The sequence below is a fragment of the Anopheles coluzzii genome, chromosome 2 (genome assembly GCF_943734685.1).
Source record: "Anopheles coluzzii chromosome 2, AcolN3, whole genome shotgun sequence".
NCBI lineage: Eukaryota > Metazoa > Arthropoda > Insecta > Diptera > Culicidae > Anopheles > Anopheles coluzzii.
The window spans coordinates 40,241,851-40,260,167 of record NC_064670.1 but is presented as its reverse complement, the minus strand read 5'-3'; the positions used below and the strand labels follow the sequence as shown (position 1 = coordinate 40,260,167).

At 52.5% G+C, this 18,317-nt stretch overlaps 1 protein-coding gene across 3 annotated transcripts; it reads right to left on the bottom strand.

Annotated features, from left to right (window-relative positions):
* Window positions 1-94: 94 nt before the first annotated feature.
* Window positions 95-17,965, bottom strand: LOC120951452 (ubiquitin carboxyl-terminal hydrolase puf). 3 transcript variants are annotated; one of them, XM_040370195.2, is made up of 17 exons: window positions 17,260-17,965; window positions 15,199-17,055; window positions 15,062-15,116; window positions 14,011-14,989; window positions 9,814-13,923; window positions 8,644-9,567; window positions 7,012-8,537; window positions 6,808-6,931; window positions 6,539-6,726; window positions 6,187-6,457; window positions 5,252-6,109; window positions 4,962-5,152; window positions 3,700-4,675; window positions 3,405-3,619; window positions 3,206-3,329; window positions 2,923-3,130; window positions 95-2,813 (listed from the first exon to the last, which is right to left on the bottom strand). In XM_040370195.2, the coding sequence occupies exons 1-17, from the start codon at window positions 17,300-17,302 to the stop codon at window positions 1,615-1,617; spliced, it is 13,848 nt and encodes a 4,615-aa protein (XP_040226129.2). In that variant the 5' UTR covers window positions 17,303-17,965; the 3' UTR covers window positions 95-1,614. The 3 variants fall into 3 exon arrangements, with proteins under 3 accessions (XP_040226129.2, XP_040226127.2, XP_040226128.2); XM_040370193.2 differs by having other exon boundaries at window positions 95-2,816; window positions 17,260-17,964; XM_040370194.2 differs by having other exon boundaries at window positions 95-2,816; window positions 14,011-14,986; window positions 17,260-17,964.
* Window positions 17,966-18,317: the final 352 nt, after the last annotated feature.

Genomic DNA, 18,317 nt, shown 5'->3' with positions numbered 1-18,317 from the left:
ACTGGATGGTGCTACTCGTGATTACAATTACCTACTCTTTTGCACAACGACTTCGGATGTAAGATAAACGCAACGACGATCGATCGAGACACCGTTTCATCTGTTTACCATCGATGTACGATAATAATTTTAATAATTAAACATAAAAGAATTTGCTGATGATAATTATAATAATAATAATAATAAAGAAAAAAGGAAATTTTTAGACTAGCTAGATTTATAATAAATACGATATTTCTTCGCGCATTTTCCACTGTTAGCCACTGTGTTGCTGCACACTCAGAGTATCGAGCGACGGCAGCTCCCCCCCCCCCCCCCGTACCCACCTTCATACTATCGTAGTACTATTTTCAAATCTGCATTCGTTTTCTAGCCGAAAACAGTGACCACCGAATGATTTGAACCAAAGAGAAGGCGAGAGAGCGAAAAGGTTAAAGGTACATTTAATAAAAATGAAAGAAAAAAAAAAACGCATTGTAATCGCTGCGCAGTGATCTCTAACAGACAAATCGACTCAACAATGCACGTGCACATGGGCAGGTAAGTTTACCGTGTCCCCTGCCCATTGGACAGTTGCAATAGAAAACTGATAAAAAACGATAAAACTCGATAGTATTACCACGAAGTTCTGCTCGTGCGCTCAGCACGGCGCAGGTAGCGAAATGAAGAACGTATCCTAGTAACCGGTGAACATTAGACCGGAATGGGGAAGGGGACTCGTCGTTCGTGTTTTAAGTGTCTGTTCTCTGTTCCGTTCAACCGCTACCGTTCCTCTGTTTCCCTTATCACCTACACCAAGAATATATTTGTGAAATTTATTTCACACTGTTAATCGCAAATTAAGTGCAATCGAGATGTACGATCGTTCCGTAATCATTCATCACAATGCGCGTGTTAATGCCTCTCTGTGTAACAGCTCTGCCTGTAGCTGTTTCCCTTTGCACGTGCTGGCCTTCCTGCACGCAGCGTATTCTCGCTTGACCATCCGCTAGTAAAATGGATTTTCTTTTCTCTGCTCCGACACAGCTAGGTCGCACGATTATTACAATCAACGTCCCTCGTCCTACTATCAGTGATGTTTGTGATCGATATTAATTAACGTACGTCTCTCCGAAGCAGTGCTAACCGAACGAGCGGAAATGCGGATGCTGTTGTACGGGGGAAAGTATAATTATTGCAATGATGATAATAATAATGATAATAAAAATAATAGGATAATGATAATGCACGTCACCAGCATGACCGCGATAGAAGGGGAAAACAAACTTATACACGATACGATATTAGCAACTAAACATTATACCTTAAACGTGATTATTTCATTCGATCGGACGAGGGGGTTCGGGTCAATCCTGCACCGTTGTTTTAGATTCAAATTCCTGTATGAGCAATCTATTTGGGGAGGCAGAATGCAGAATCGACCCCTTATCGATAGACCTCCCAGTTCTTCGCTACCTAGTAGGGCTCTCTCTATCCTTCTCTTTCTCACCCTCTCTCTCTCTCTGTCTATTTCACTGTCTCTCTTTCAATCATTCATTCATTCGTTATCTGTTTTCTAGCACCTTACTATTTAACGTTTTTCTTCTCTCCCATTTCCTCCGTCCCTTGCATCGCTCAATCCTCAATTGTATCCGATGTGGATGAAGTATTTTCCTTACCTGACGTTTCTGGACCTACCTGTGAGTTAGTGTCCTGCGTGTCTAACAGTGGTTGTGTTCCAGCCACCACAAAACCACCCTCACCGCTACTACTACTGCTGGTTACACCAATTCCCTGCGATTCCTGCGATTCGATTGGTTTCTTTTGCAACTTACTACCAGCTGGTGATTGCCGTCCAGTGTCGCCATTATCGCCTAACTTACGCCGCGCGGCTACTTCTTCAGCTGCTGTCAGTGTTTCATCGACTGCGGTTTGACAGCCAGCACTGGTGCTGCTGCTACTGCTAGCTACTGTGAGATCGTCACCCTGCTCCATACCTTCTGCAGCGCTGGAAGTCGACATAGCTGCTCCCATGGATACGGCGGTGGGGCTGGACTCGGGCTTAGTAGGCGGGTTGTTGCTGGTTGCATGGTTTTCGGATAGTACTTTTCCACTCGTTTCTGGCTGCCGTTCGACCGTTTCATCGTGCTGCGGCTGCTGGCGGTGGGACTTAGCATTGTTGGTATCGTTAGCATTCTCACCCTCGTCATCGTCCAAACACTCAAATATTAGCTCAATATGGCTCTCAATGTCTTTCACCAAATTACGCAGGTACTGTTCCTGTTGCTTTTGCTGCTGTTGCTGGTTCAGGTTCTGCTCACTGGTGGTACCGGCGTCCAATGCCGTGGGTCCGATGATATCATTCTCACCCGCTGACTGTTCACCGGCCTTTTCTGCTTCCTTTTCCCCACTACCAGGTGACGACGGCTGTATTGGTTGCGTTACTTCAGAAACCGCTGCAGCCGCCTCGGGGGCTGGGTTCTTCGACGAGGTCGGTTGATTTCGTGCCTCATTCGAGGAGCTTGGGCTTTCTGCTCCGATTGGGTGTTTTATCACGCCACCACCACTGCCGCCAGCACCAACTGCAGCACCCACGGAAGGGATGGGTTTATTTTGTACCGTTATTTCAATCGAGGGTGGTATGGTTTCCTTTAGCCGCGTAGCTTTAGCCAACGTCGTCTCGGATACGCTTGCCGCCGCTGCACCTGCTGCGGAATGTCCCGTCTCCGGTAGCACTTGGGCGGCAGACACATTCCCACCGGAGGATGGTGATCGCACAACCGGATGTATCGTTATGTGTGGCACTGTAACTTTCCGCTTTTTCGTTGGTACTTCTTCTAAAAATAAGAAGCAATTATTAGATTTTTTGCACTCCCGATGATGTCCCATTAGCATCCTGCAGGTTGTTGTTGACAATTTGCCTGCTTTGTAGGATCCACTTACCGTCACTGTAGATTTCATCCTTGAACTTTGTTAGCACGGCATGCAGCGAGTTCTGTAGCGCACCCTTGACAGAGCTTGGAATACCCGTGCGCTGGCCAATAATGCGTATCGCCTGCAGATCGCCGCATATATCCTCCAGATTGTTCTTGTCCGGCAGCAGCTGACAGATGGATTCCAACAGGCGTGGCACCACAAGACGAGATTTTATCTAAAAACACACGCAAACGCATTGTAATCAGCGATTTGCTCTGGAAAAGCATCGCGGTATTGCCGAAAGATTTACCTTTGGATAGTAGATTTCGATAAAATTCGCTATGATGGGATCATTGAGCGAAAGTCTTTCGTCTCTCAGTATGTTGTCGATGTAATCAATGAGCAGTGGATTCTTGATGAGCATATCAGCATATCTGGGACGGATTTAGATAGAGAAAGTGTTGGAGATAAATATCTAGACTCTGCCCCATTCCTCCCCATTCACTTACCGGTGTGTTGTTTTGTTGTTATAGATCCCAACCCAAAACTTTGCAAAGATGTTAAAGTGCAGCACTACGCCTTCGATTCCGGTCAACAGCGACAGGTGTACCAATGGTTCCGTAAAGTGGTTCGATGTAACCGCCACGCGGAACATTATGTCCAGAAATTCGTGGTACGGTCGATAGAACAGTTCAAGTGCAAGATCAAAATCCTTGTCCAAACCCTGCAAAACAGAAACAAACAAATAACGGTAACACATCTCTTCGTGTCGCTTCTGTTAATGAAGTAGGCAAAAATACTAACCTTTTCACAAATCTGTGACTGTGGAATGTTCATCTGCACCATTGCTTTCGGTGGACGGGGCGTATTTTTTGACACCGGTGGCCAGGCGGCTTTCATTCCACGCCGCGGAAAGTACGAACCGAGCGGCCCGATGGACGAGGCAGCAGCGGCCGCTGCAGCTGATGCAGCGGCTGCATTGGCCGTCGCCGCCGCGCTACCGCTTCCGGCACTGTTTGCCTGATGAATTAGGTGATGCACGTGCGGTGCATGGCAGCTCGTTAGCAGCGGTACCAGCACCGTCGTAATGATGTCCGGCGGCGCACACTTAACCAGCTCCTTCAGCACCTCCAGCGCCAGGTTACGCATCTCGGGTGGATTGAATGTGTTCAGCAGCGTTGCCAATCGCCGGACGGCATCCGGCAGTCCCTTCATCAAGGCCGGCTGCGGGCGCTTCTTCTGCTCGCGGCTGCTTGCCCGCAGGGTATTGATCAGCAGTATTACCTCCGTCAGCAGTTCCTGCAGATCGCCGTACACGTGGCACGCCGTGGCCTCGTGGTACATCGAGTGCAGCGTGTGCAGCGCGTCGAAGCAAAGCGTTATGCCACCGTTCAGCACCACGTACAGGCGGTCGTCATCGTTGTCTACGAGAATGCGCAGCGCCGCTATTAGCGTACCCCAGGACACCCGCGCATCCAGTCCATTCAGATAGGCAGTTAACGTCGTCCGCCGGAAGATGGTCACGTCGCGCTGTTCGGCCTCGCTCGCTTCTGGGTGTCGCTGGGCAAACAGCGTCATCAGCCGGAAGAGCTCGTCGACGGCTAACGGGTATTGCGTCGGATGTGGCGTGATGTTTTTGAACGCCCATTGCAGGTTCTGGTGAGCGGCTAGCTGTCGGGTTAGCAGGCGGCTTTGCTGGCAGCACATTCGCAGCAAACCATAGTACACTGGTAACATTGCACGGTTGTAAGTCACTATTTCCGTATCGTCATGGTCAGCTCTACAAAATGAGAAAGATATGCGGCAATTAGACAGACAAATTGTGATGCCTTACTGATAAACACTTCGTCAAAAAGTATTGTATGAACCTAACATATAATAACAGATCGTTTGTTGTATATTTTTTTATAACTACTAAACGAACTGTCAAATTTGCCAGATTTTATTAGATTTCATAAAATGGTTCAAGAAATAAATTTCAAATGGGTTTGTTTGATTAGAAAAAAAAACTCCAAAGAGGATATTTTCGTCAACTAACGGGGGCAAGACATGCTTTTAGTACTCACAAAATGTAGTTAAATGCAATATTCCTCGTTATGTCTGGACAGTTTGCTACGAGGCTCGCATTTTCTGGACAGTCAAGTGTGGCCTGATACCAGAACGCAAGCAACGCTTGCTTATTGTGATGTGCCGGTACAGCCGGTTCCGACAGTCTCGGGTGAAATAGGTCCCACAGCGCCCTCAAGTGTGGTCCAACCTGTAACGATGAACGGGAAAAGGTGGCACCAGAACCTCATTAGTTCGCTGTTCGCTTTCGTGTTAACCATTCGAACCGCTGCCGTGAACGATACTGTACCATAAGCTTCTCCGTCTTGGATACCAAACAGTAAGTTAGAAGATTAAAATATGCGGTAAACTTGCTCGTGCCGTGCACGTTAATGTCGGTGTAGTTGCGCGCCGAACGAAGCAGGAGCAGCAGCATGTTCAGTATAGTGTGCAGGATAAGCTGGGCTTCGCAGGAGATTTCGCGATGCTGAAACACGTGCATCGATAGCTTGTGGTGCGATGTCGCTCGATAGTTGTTGCGGAAGCTTTGCGAAGGCACTAGAGATACCAGCAGATAAGCGGCAGCATTCCGGACCCGTGCGTTTCCGTGTGCCAGCAGGAACCGCTCCACCCAGCTGTCGGCCGACTGCAGGATCCAGTTGTGGACGATCTTGTTGCGTGGCGCCTGCACGGCCAGCCAGTCCAGGGCCGACTGCGGACAGTACTCGGCCGCATCCCAGACACGCTGCAGGACGAGCTGCGAGAAGCACGGTAGCCCCGACGGACCGCCGGAAGATTCCGTGAGCAGGGTAATAAGCTTGAAAAATGGCCCACACAGCTCCGTGTGCTTCGTGACGGCGGTGAACAGCATGGCTATGATTTGGCTAGCGAGCCGCTCGTCACATCTACACAGTGCGTGGATTAGATGGCGCGTCTGCTGCGGGTTGATGTTGTCCTTGATTTGCTGATACAAGAACGGGAATCCTTTACCACCGGCGATCGCATTGTAGTCGCGGGCGGACAGGTGCAGCCGCAGATCCGGTCCTCTGGACCGTTCCACTAGCGATGCCACGAGTGCAATCATTTTGTCCAACGAGGCCGGCCGCGATTTGTCTACCGTTAGTGCTTCGTCCGAAGAATTTTCCTCATTGTCCGAATTGGCGTCCATCTGAAACGGCAGTGCAAACAAACATGGTTTAACGTTATTCAGAACAGTCAAGGGCGTATGCATTCACATCCACTTACGCATTCCTGCCCTTTGTGACCGAGATAAAAATCGGCCACACTTCGTATCACGTTAATGCGCAGCAAAAACAATGCCTCCTCTTCGCCCATTCGAGAAAACTCGTACAGCAAGCCGAAGAACTCGGACAGATGTCGCGAATGTGCTTTTGCACCGTGCTCCATCAACATGATGAGCGATTTGATGAAGCGCGTCACGCACGACACATTGCCGATTATTTCATTTCCGTCTAGGTCGGTTTCTGCCTTCAGATACAGACTACAGTGACTTTGTCTGGGGAAGATACAAAACGAACCGCAGCGATGTAGCAAACGCAACTCCGGCACAACGCGTCAATTCACATTCATACACTACCTTAAACGCTGTATTACATGTATCACCAGTCGCTGGAACATCTGACGAACCATCTGATTTGGACATTGTATTAGCACCTGTACAGGCCACCAAGGTTCGGCCGACATATGGCTGAGAAACCATTCGCATGCTTCCTGGCTGGCGTTGAACTGTTTTGTTAGTAACTCTACCCATAACACCATCGTTGGCTGTGGATACAGATACAGGGAAAGGGAAAGCGAATAAGTAAGTAAAATGGGTTCCACAGAGAGGGGATGATGATAATGTACCTTTTCCTTTGCGTGTATAAATGTTTCGATAAAAAACGACACTGACAGTTGAGCCGCGATGCACGTTATATCCGGTAGCGCCAGCAGATTTTGCGGTATCTGGCCACAAATTTGCCACATGAAGCTAAAACAGAAACCATAAGCAAGCATAAATTACCATTGCACTCAAAATTCAATGTTTTTGGTTGTCCATTTAACACTCACTTAAAGTACGTGTGCTCGAAGATGTTGCGGTCCTGCAGGAAGTGCCGATTATCCTGCCATATCCACTCCTCTAGCTCCTTAGATAGGGGCCGGCGGCGGAGACGTTTGCTCGAGTGGTTGATCCGATTCACCATTACCAGCCCCGAACTACCGGAACTTCCGCTGCCCGAACTGCTGGAACAACCGGGCGAGCTTGAAGCCTGCAGTACGGCGTGTGTTGCAACGGCGCTGAAGGACGATCCTGGCCCACCAGGCGTTGGTCCGACGACGGCTGCCATAGGCAGCGCGATGTTACCCCCCACGGTGGCCGTCAGAGCCGATAGGGATGATATCGATGAGTACGAGGATGGTGCCGGTTCCGGAACGACGCCATGTAGCATGGCTGAAGGTGACGTGGCAGACGATGTCGATCCCTGGAAACCGATGACCGATGAGGCTGCTACTGCAGCTGGCCCTGGCCCACCCAGCACGCCCAAGCAGGACGATACCGGTGCCGTCGAGATGGATGATCCTGCCAACGGTGGCACGATTACCGGGTGTAAGGGCGTGGACGCGGACACCGACGACGGTACACTTTGAGCACTTGGCACAGTGGTGGGAACTGTAATCGCTGTGGGAGCGGCTCCCGCTGAAGCAACGGAAGCGGTCGACGCGGTTGACGTTGGCGACAGTGAAGCAGTGCTGGCAAGGGATGCGGTCGTTGGCGTCGGGCTGACCACTCTGGTGGATGTCACCTCAACTTCCTGCTGCTGCTGCTGCTGCTGTGATGATGTCGTTGATGGTATTCTAGCAGTGCTAGCGTGCTTAGTATCTATATCACATTTACTTAGATTATTACTTTGTTTAGCTACTTCACTAGGTTGTTGGATGAATTGTTCAGTCTCTTGATCACGTTCGTTTCTTGCTGATGCCGGACCTTGACCCACTGCTGTAGCATAGACAGGCTGATGACAATCCTTCGATGGCCCCAGGTTCGATGGCAACGGGTCTTGCGCTAGGGCAGCTTTGCTATTGGTATTCGGTGCCACTTTAAAAGAGGGTCCACCACTAGTAGCTGCAGTCGACGCTGGCAGAGGCGAGGCCGCCGAAAACGACGCTTGCGCCATGGAAAATGGAGTCGAACTGAAGGAAGAACTTTGGGACGGCATGGTGGCTTTCCTGTTTGAGAAATGGCCACCGTCCGATAGCTCTGGCGTTGGGTCTTGCTGCTTGCTGGAACTTCCCCTTTCCGACACGCCAGCGGATTTGATCGGGGTTTTAGTGGGAGACCGTCCGGAACTGCCAGTAGTTGCATTATTTAAAGTTCTTTTATCGCTATCGACACTGCTATTTGATGCAGTAGAGGATCGTTTCTCTGCCGAAGGTGCAGTCGTGGCGCTGTTCGTGGCTTGCTGTTCTTCTGCCTGGTCACGCTGCACGTTTTTGCCCTTGTTCGAACGCCATTCGTAGAACAGCATGTACGCGGAGTTCGTTTTCTCGAAGCTAAAATCCAAGTATTTTTCCGCCACCGAGTCGTACGTTTTACTCTGCAATTGAAAATGCACGAGGGAAAGAAAATATCAGACAATTTAGTTACAACCATAGTGTGATGGGGTGAAACACATGTTTCTCGTACCGATCCGGAACACTTACCGTCATTTCTCCACCAAAACATTCAGCCGCAATTTGCGATGGATCGAACAGCTTCACTTCGGCATCGTTGAAGAGGAACCAGCGTTCCTGGTGGTTCGGATCGCCGTCCTCGTTGCGCTCCTTGATAAAGCTGTAGTAATGCCCACCGTCCGCATTGCCTGTGTGAACCGTTACGCCGACAAGATCGTACTCGTAGTGCTCATTGAAGTCTTCCGACTCTTCCTCGTCCATCGTTTGCTGCTGCCGCTGCAGGTCTCCATTGCTGCTGTCGCTAAGGTTACCGTTCGATGAATCATTCTTCCTATCATCGGCACCATCCTTCTCGTCCGAGCTAGCATTCTTCATCTCAACGTCTTCGTTCTCTTGCTGCTTCTCTACCGCCGGTGCGGGGCCGTTCGTTTTATGACCACCGTTGCCACACTCACTGCCTGTGCTCATCAAGCCGGTGCTGGTGCTGCTGCTGGCACTGCTGCTACTATTATCGTCCAGCCCGGACGTACCGGCAGGGTTCACCTCTCCCGTGGCGGACGATTCGCTTACGTTGCGCGAGTGTGATCGGCGCATCTGCGATTTTCGCTTCTCCTCCTGGTAGTGGTGCGGCATTAGCGTTTTCTCTACATAGCCCGACATGTCCAGCCGCATCGGGAAGGAAAAGTGCGTGTTCACCTTTTCCTTCAGCATGGTGACCATGTTGAACGTGTAGCGCATCGTGTTGAAGCACAAAATCTGCGGTAGCTTCTTGAAGCAGGCACGCTTTTCGGCACGCACCTTCTTGCCGCACTGCGAACAGGTGTACATGTTGTCACCCTCGAGCGTATCCTTGACCGTAACTTCGTCGAGCGATTCGTGCAAATTGCGCATATCTGCCACCTGGCAACGGACGGTGTAAAATTCTTCCAGCGTTCTACTCACATGCCCACAGTCCTGAAAAAGAAACAATAAAAAGAAAAATATTATTACCCGAGGGATGCTTCAAAAATTATCGACACAAAACAAAGATTGATCCTTGCTGCGCCACTCGTAGTTTGGGCAATCTTTCGTTTTGGTCAACAATTTCTTAGTCAAACATGCGATGGAAGCTCATCTCAATGCACGCCCTTACAGCGCCATTGAGATGAGTCACTGTCTCACGATGTTGTGCGGGCGCACTCTTTGTGCACTAAAACTCACTAAGGACACAACATTATTGCTGATGACACCGCAAAAGATGCGCTTGACCAGATTCTTCAAGTCCGGCGTCATCTCCTCCAGCTTCGATACGAGATCGATGAAGAACTCTGCCATATCCTTCTGCTCGCCCGTGTTCAGCGGCTGATGGTCCATCTGATACACCCGGCAGAACGATCGCGGACAGTACGCCTTGCGTTCCGACTCCATCAGGTAGGCGAACATGCGCTGCAACTCGCACAGGGTAGCCTTATGCTTCTGCGGTGCGTCGGTCGAGATGGACAGGATGGCATCCCGCGTCTGGGGCGTCATGAAGAGATGCTGAATGCACGACGCCATGTAGCAGGTCGCGCCGAGGTTCGTCAAACCGACGTAACCACACTCCGAGCGTCCCTCGTCCTGCGGCCAGTAGTCCCACGGGTAGGGCGAGTGCGGACCGGCACGGTGCTGCTGCATCAACTTGCCGTGCAGTAGGAGATAATTTTTCGGCGCATTGCGACACATCTCCACCAGCAAATCGTAGGCCGCCGCCCGTGCAGCGTGGCTCTTACACTTTGGCTTTTCCCGGTCCTCCGGCGAGGGCAGCTCGAACAGGCAGCAGAACACGCTGATCATAAACTCCTGCCCGACGAGACTGTACTTGAACGCGGGATCGAACTTTAGCAGGTTGGCCATCAGATTGAGCAGCCCGAACAGTCCATCGTCGGGGCTGCCGTGCCGGCTCTCCAGATAATCGCGCTCGAGAATGCTGCGCGCCACCTGCTGACACATATCGTCCAGTCCAATCGCATCGCGCGGCTGCAGCTCATCGCCCGCCGAGTGGCCAGCATTGCCCCGCAAAAGCTCGGGCGAGAGTGCGTCTACCAGTCGGCACAGCAGCCAGAAGTAGTCTCGGCAAGCCGGACCGTACGGTTCCTTTGTTTCGTCTCCCGCCGACAGGAGCGCGCCGTAGATACCGCCGCCCGGTCCACCGGTCAGCGATTGTGGTTTCATGTTTTCTGCCAGCGGCAACAGTGCCACCAGCTTGGAAAGTAGCGGCGCCATCAGCTCGTAGTACGTTTGCGCATTGCCTAGACAGAGCCGGTAAAGGGCAGCGCAAGCCTCCCGCCGTACGGCCGGCTCGGGATCGTCCAATATCAAGCGCTGCAGCCAGAGCGAGTTTGCCTCGATGGTCCAGAGCAGCCGGCGCACCTCCTTGCACGAGTGCGCATAGCAGACGAGCAGATTCATCGCGTAATGTATGACCTGCGGCCGACCGAACAGGCCCGTCTTGAACAGGTTGGGATTGACCGGAAGCGATTCCTCGTTCAGGATCGACGCAATGCGCTCGAGCGTTGGCCGCGGTTCGAACAGGGCAAGTGTTTCGCGATTTAGCGGTGGAATCAAAATCGCATTCCCTTCCGATTCGGTGGCCTTCAGCTCATCCATGCCCAGCAGACACATGATGCGCAGCAACGAAGCCAGACAGTCGTGCCGCCACTCGTTCAATTCGCTCTCGTCCGATCCGTCGGTAGACTTTTGCAACACACCGGAGAGGAAGATGCGATACAAGTGGGCCAACCCACCGCAACGCATAAACTCATCGCTCCACTCGACTACGCGCGACGAACTGGCGCAGGATTCGTTCCGATCGGCTTCCGCGTCTCGGTTGCGCTCTGACTTTTTCGGTTCATCCACCTGCACGGGGTCTTGCTGAGCGTTTCCTGTACTCGCCCCTTCTGGCTCACATTCAATCGCTTGCTGCGTTTCACCTGTTCGTTGCTCTTCTGGTTTGCTCGTAGCCCCGTCGCAGTTCGGTGTGTTTTCCTTATTTTCCGCACTCTCGTCCGCCCTGTCCTTGGCCAGTACGGCCGAGCGTTCGTCCTCACTACACAATGGCGTTGGTTTCACTACACCTGGGCCTGGTGAGGTGGGTGCAAAATCCACCCGTTTGCCGCTCTTCGATGGCGATCGATTGCTGGTTGCTGCGGCAACGGACGTTTCCTGCCTAGGGGTACCACTTTGTTGTTGCATTTTCAGCGACTTGGAAGAGGAAATCTTCAGCTTTAGTTGATTCTTAACCAACAGCGTTTTGGAGCTTGTCCCGGCCACTCCCACCGTGCCACGATTATTTCCACCCTCGGTGAACGGAACCTGCTTTAAGTGCATCACGCCACCGGCACCGCTGCCACAACAATTGCCCACAAACTTCGATTTACACAGGCTCTCCACAATGTGCAGGGCGTACATGAACTTTTGCAGGTTGTACGGATCAAGAATTTCCTCCAGCGTGTAACAACCACCTAGTAGGGGATCTGTTTCCTTGACAGAGCCTTCCGCACTTTCGTCACCTCTCTGCTGTGGTAGCTTCGCATCGCCCAACTCCTCCTCGCACTGTTCGTCCCTTTTCGGCCGAGCTGCACATTTGAAGGACAGATTTTTCAGCGTGCTGAAAAAGGAAGGGCACGTGGGCAGCATCGCGAGTATGTCCCAGACGCGACGCGACAGCAACTGTGCCTTGGTGTTGGGCTGGCAGCGCTCTCCCGTGGTGCTGATTTTCATGTCGCCCAGCGTTTGCATCAAGCGGAACAGCTGCTCAAAGTACGGTGGCTTTAGCAGCAGCAGCGTCGGCAGACAGTCCTTCGGGGGCGGTGGCTGCATGGAAGGATTTTCGCTCTGCTCGCGCCTTCGGCCACTGCGTCCGCCGAGCGACACGTACACCATCTGATTATCTTTAAACCCCACGTCCGCCAGGCTGCGCTCATCGTACTCGGACGTGATCTCCTGACCCTGCGTGATGATTCTCAGCGGCCCATCGTTTAGCAGCAGCCCGAGCACCGGGGCCGGACTGCCACCACCTGCACTGTTTTGCTCGCCCCCACTGCCCGGAGTGCTGGTGTTGTTGGCAGGGGCTGTTTTCGCCTGCGGAGCAGCTTGATACTTTTCCCACCACTTGGCAATTTCCGCCTTCAGGTCGGCCACCAGATCGCTCGCGTGCATGTTGAGAAACGATTTGTCCGGCACGCCCGCCGGCTGCAGCACAATTCTAATCGGCGGTCCGGGGCCCTCCGTGCGCAGAGCACTGTGTGCCCCTATGTCTTTGCCTTCGAGGGCCCAGCGACGCAAATGGTACGCGTATCGTCGCCGGAATGTGTCGAGATGCGTGTTGAGCAGCATCAGCGCACGCTGCACGCACATCAGCGCATACTCGGTGGCCGGCCCGTTGTTGTCCGAATGTTGATTCAGCTCCTCGACCGCCTGCGACAGATGGTTCATACACTGCGCCACAAACTGGTGCTCGTACTTCAGCTGCTTCTCCATGTAGTAAGTGTTGATGTACTGGATGGCCGACAGCGACACGTCGGTGTTGGTTGCCCGCAAAGCTATCTTCCACAGGTGCTCCATGCCGACCGTGTCCGTTTCACGATCGCGCTCGCCACCGTCAACCGGTTGGCCGAAAATTTCCTCCCGACCGAGGGTGAACAGCTGTTGAAACAGGCCCAACGCAACCATCGAAATGCCTTCCGGTTTCAGCTCCGACAGGCGCTTCAGATACAGATGCTGTATTGCGTTTAATCCGAGCGCATGGGTGTCGCCACCCTTCACCTGGGCCTGCAGCCAGGAAAACAGACAATCGCTGCACTCTGGATCGTTGGCCAGACAGGCCCACAGGCTGTCCACCTGGTTCAGCGTCAGGCGAAAGCTTCTCGGCGAACCGACGTCACTAAAGACGGACGTGAGGAACTGCAGCCGCACCTGGATCTGGGTTACGTGCGAATAAAGCGGTCCGCACTGTCCGGTGCCGTCGGACGGTGGTAGTACTACACTGGCTGCGCCTGCACTGTTTCGAAACGTTGACGTGTAGTGTTTCAAGTTGTTGAAGAAATGAAACATCATGCGATGCTGCCGTTCCGACCACAGCACCACCTGGTGCGTGGTGACGTCGCGGAACTGCTGGAACGATGCAAACAGCTTGGGCAGCAGCTTCAAGCTCGTCACCACGCTCCGATTTTCGGCCAGATTTTGCAGACAGCCTTCGATGAACCGCGTGCGAATGTGCTTGTCCGTGTGGAAGCAAAGCAACGTGCCGAGAACTTTCTCCGCCTCCAGTGCGATCGATTCGCCCAGCTGTCCCTGCGCGCCGTTCGAGACAAATTACAGCATTAGAGCATTGGTTCAAGCAAAACACAACGAATCGAAGGAAAACAAACTTGTACTTACAATCTTATCATCCTGAAGCAGATCCCACAGCAATGTATTGCCCGGAAGGCACACATCGGGGAAGCGGTAGGGCGTACCGATCATCATCGTACCCACGGGACCGGCCGAAGCGGCAGCCGCTGCTGTTGCCTGCAGAATGTCTTTCGTCTTCGTGGATCCCCCTTTCCCCATCTTTATCGCTCCATTGTTTGCCCCCATTCGATGCATTCCGGGCGAGTGCTGATGGGGCAAATGTTTCATCATGCCCATTCCGGCGGCGCCAGCGCGTAACGGCGACGGGCCGGCCACCGTTCCAATCGAGCGCGGTCTCGAGATGGGAAATCCTTGGTGCAGCGATTCGGCACGTGCCGCCAACTGTGCCAGCTCCTCCTCGCACGGTGAGTCTTCGTCGTCAAAGTCGGCCATGTTCTTTTCCGACTTGTTGCTCATCGGCGACGAACAGCTGCCATCGTGGTCTGCCGCATCCGCCGCATTCAGGAAGTTGATCAGCCGACCCTCCCCCATGGCGCCCATGAAACTGGATACATCATCGCCGAGCGATGCGACCCCTGCCGCGCCCATCAGGCTGTTACCGGCACGGGCAACTAGCTGCTGCTCTCTTTCGCTCATACCAACGATGCCTGGACCGAGCGGGCCACCATGGTGATGGTGGTGATGATGGTGATGCTGCTGCGCCTGCTGCGCCTGCTGTTGCTGCTGCTGCTGCTGCTGTTGAATGTGGCGCAACACGGATGTCTGCAGGTTGTTATCGCTACAGTCGCTGTCCGGTAGCATCGCAGCGAGCAGATCACTATCCTCCACGTCCGAAACGCTTTCGTGCAGCTCTTGCAACTCTTTGCGCGTGAGTCCGCTTATTTTGCGACGTTTTTTGCGCAGCTTTTTGCGCATTAAAAACGCCTCATCCATATCGATGCCATCGTCACTGCTCGTACCTTCCTCGTTGAACGTGTTGATCGAGCGTGTCATTAGAGGAATTCTTCTGTAACCGAATCGTAATTGTTCGTTTTAATTGTGTGCGCTTTGTTCACAACAAGTAACTGCCTGTACTTACATTTTCTCCTTATTTCTCTGAACATTGTAAATATCTGGTTCTACCTTGATGCTGTCTGTAAAGTTTAATTTAAAAGAGATCCAAATTAACCCAAACGTATTCAAAATAGTCACAAAAAAAAACCCCAAAAGACTTACCATCCGTAGTTTCATCACAACAAATTTTATGGCGCGCCTGCTTGCAAGGAGGAGCCCCATTGTCGGATTCTCCCTCGCGGTCCGGAACCATGCCCAGAATCGGTCCGGGCGGCTTATGGCCACCGGCTACCACCACCGGCACCACCGATGATGGCACGTCCGGATCGGAACTGTCATCCTCGGGATGCTCGTCCTCGCTGTTGGTGCCATCGACGCTAACGCTGTTCTCCGAGCTGGATGGCAGCTCGTTATAATCCCCGCGGCCCGTCGCAATATCATTTATGGTGTTGCCAGCCGACTTGCTCATATCGATGAGCGTTTGCCGCGAGCAGTCCCGCATCCATATCAGCTTCGTCAGTGCGGACGTAATGTAGATACTCTGCTCCGTATGCTCCTTCGGGTCCAGCCGGCACAGCAGCGAGTACAGGTGGGTCGCCGGTGTCGGTGCGAGGTTCTTCACCAACGAGGGCAAGATGTCGTAGATCGTCTTCGAGCAGTGCTTTAGCTGGGCCGCCTGCCACATCAGCGTAATGTGCTCCTCGGTGATCTGGTTTTCGACCGCTAGAAAGTTCAGCACGATGTGCGACTGCTTGATAACCTCCACGTGCAGGTTCGGTCCGAACAGGTGCGAGATGATCTGGTTCTCGGACAGCCAGTTGGCCAGCTTCAGCCCGACTGCCTCCACCTCGGACACGGTTTCCGAGGTGCAGATGTCGTTGAACATGTTGATGTGCGCGTTGATCTGCGCCATACCCGCCAGGCGCATCGTCAGCGTGGAGGAGGTGAAGTACTTGAACGCTAGCGCCAGCCCCTCCGTGTCGAACGTAATTTGCGAATCGAACGGATCCTTGATGGCGGTCCACATGAAGTCGGCCATCGATTTTGTGGCGGGCGACCGGAGGTCCTGATCGGACAGCCGGCACATGTACTGCAGCACCTTCACGCGCAACGGGATGAACAGCTGCATGGTGGAGCGGTAGTTGATCCACAGCTTAATGTTGGAGCTCGTGGCCGTGATGGCATGGGCCGTCGAGACGGGCAGTCCGGGCTGGTCAAAGCAGTGCATCATTGCCTCAAAGCCGCCGTAGTTGCAGAACAGCGAAACGTTGCGCAGCAGGAAGGCCGAAATTTCGGTCTCATGCAAATCGCAGAACAGGCTGAGCGATTGCACCTCCTGCGGTGAAACGTCCTCCAGGCGCGTGTGCACACTGTGCTTGTACGCGACGTACAGGGGGAAATTTAGCAGGAACACCTTCGACACCAGAATCAGCAGCTTCTCCACGTCCAGCAGTGTCCACTGTTCGTCCATCGTGTGTTGGTTGCTCGTAACCGCGGACTGCTGCCGTTCGGCATGTCTTCCGTCATCAGTGGGCGCATGCTTCGATCCAGCACCCGCCTCGCCAGCACCACTATGCTCTGCCTCCTTGGATGTGACATCCGCCTGGCCACAGTCGGTGCTGTCCGTTGGAGACTTACAGGTTGGTGCCTGACCATCGGTTCCCGTCTTTTCGTTCCCATCCTCGGCTGTTGCATTGCTGCCACCCGGGTCCGATGCACCCGACGCCTCCGACACATTCGCAGCACCGGGCAGCGTCTGTCCAGCTCCGGTCGCGCTCGCCGATGCCTGCAGCTGGTTTTGTGCCAACAGCTTGCGAATGTGTTTCAGCTGGTGCACGGTAAAACAGATTATACCCTGCAGCACCAGGTTGAACCGCTCGAAGTTTTTCACATCCCGATAGCAGCACATACACTGCCTGTTCGGCCACGTTTGGATGTAGTTGAGGACGATTTCCACCTCGCGCTTCTGCAGGAACACCGGTTGATCGGTGTCATTGCTGCCGTGCAATCTGGACTCGTCTAGAAAATGGGAAGAAAGCGAGAGCAAAACAAGAAGGTGAGACACACGCATCGGCCGGGAAAGCGTTGCAGAAAACATGTTGTCTCAGCGCCTCGTTGTTTGGCTGGGGACGACAATGGTGTTGGCCACCAACACCGACAACGGCCCCAAGCTGTCAACGGAGTGTGTCGTGCCAGCCAGCGTACAGCGTGCACGGTACTTACACGAAACAAGAAGATTCAGAAACCCGGAGCAAACATCGCACATTTTCGCAGTCCCTTGTTTTCCCCGCACGGAGGCTTGTTGCTAGCGTGTACTGTTTCTCCGCCGATGGGCACCATCCGAGAGGGCTGCGGGTAGCTTCTGTTTGCCACAATGTTCGCCAATTGCAACGTAATATGAAATATTTTTTCACTCTATACTAACTCTCTTGCTGTTCGGCAGGAGTTCTTTCACCACTTTCTTTCTTCCTATTTGCTGCTGTCATTCGCTGTCAAACTCTTGTTTCTTTCATCGCCGTTGTCTTCGTTGCCGCTTTGTACCGCTCGCTGCTGATGCCTGCCTGTTCCTGCCTTCCGCTGCGCCACCCTCTTCCTAACGACGACGGCGACGACGACGACGTCGAAGATCACTATGTTGCAGGTTCCGCAAAGTCTGCTGGCGAGCGAAACTTTCGCAAATACTACCACAAATGTACGCACATGCACCGGCACTAGCACCAAGCCAGGACAACCAAGATCCCACGGCTCATTCAAACACGCACCGGAGAAAACATTTCTCACTCTACTTGCAGTGGGCAAGACATTTTCCGTTCAAACCTTTTTTTCCAGCCCGTGAGTCTTATTCTTCTGCTAGAACTGTGGTGTTGTACGCTCTTCCTGTTACTTTCGTGCACATGGTGTACTCGCTTTCATTGGTGTATCGCTATCTCTTCTACGCCTCCTAACGGGATATGGTGAACTTCTTGGAATTTACTGCGCTGTTGTCTTCTTCCGACAATCTGCCTGTCTAGAATCAAACGTCAAATCGGTTGCATGTTCGAATGTTGCTGTTTTCATTTTCAAACATGTTGCTCGTTGTTACATTTAGTTACCCTCATGCAGATGCATAATAAGTAGTATTTAGAAAATCACTTTGATTTTGAATGCATTTTGACCCTGAAAATCTAGGTATAGTATAATTATTCAAACCAAACTCGAAGAAAAAAATCCCAAACATTGGTTTGACATTTCGAAAACGAGGTTTGATAGCTATGGGATGCTGCACACAGTTTGTTTCAATT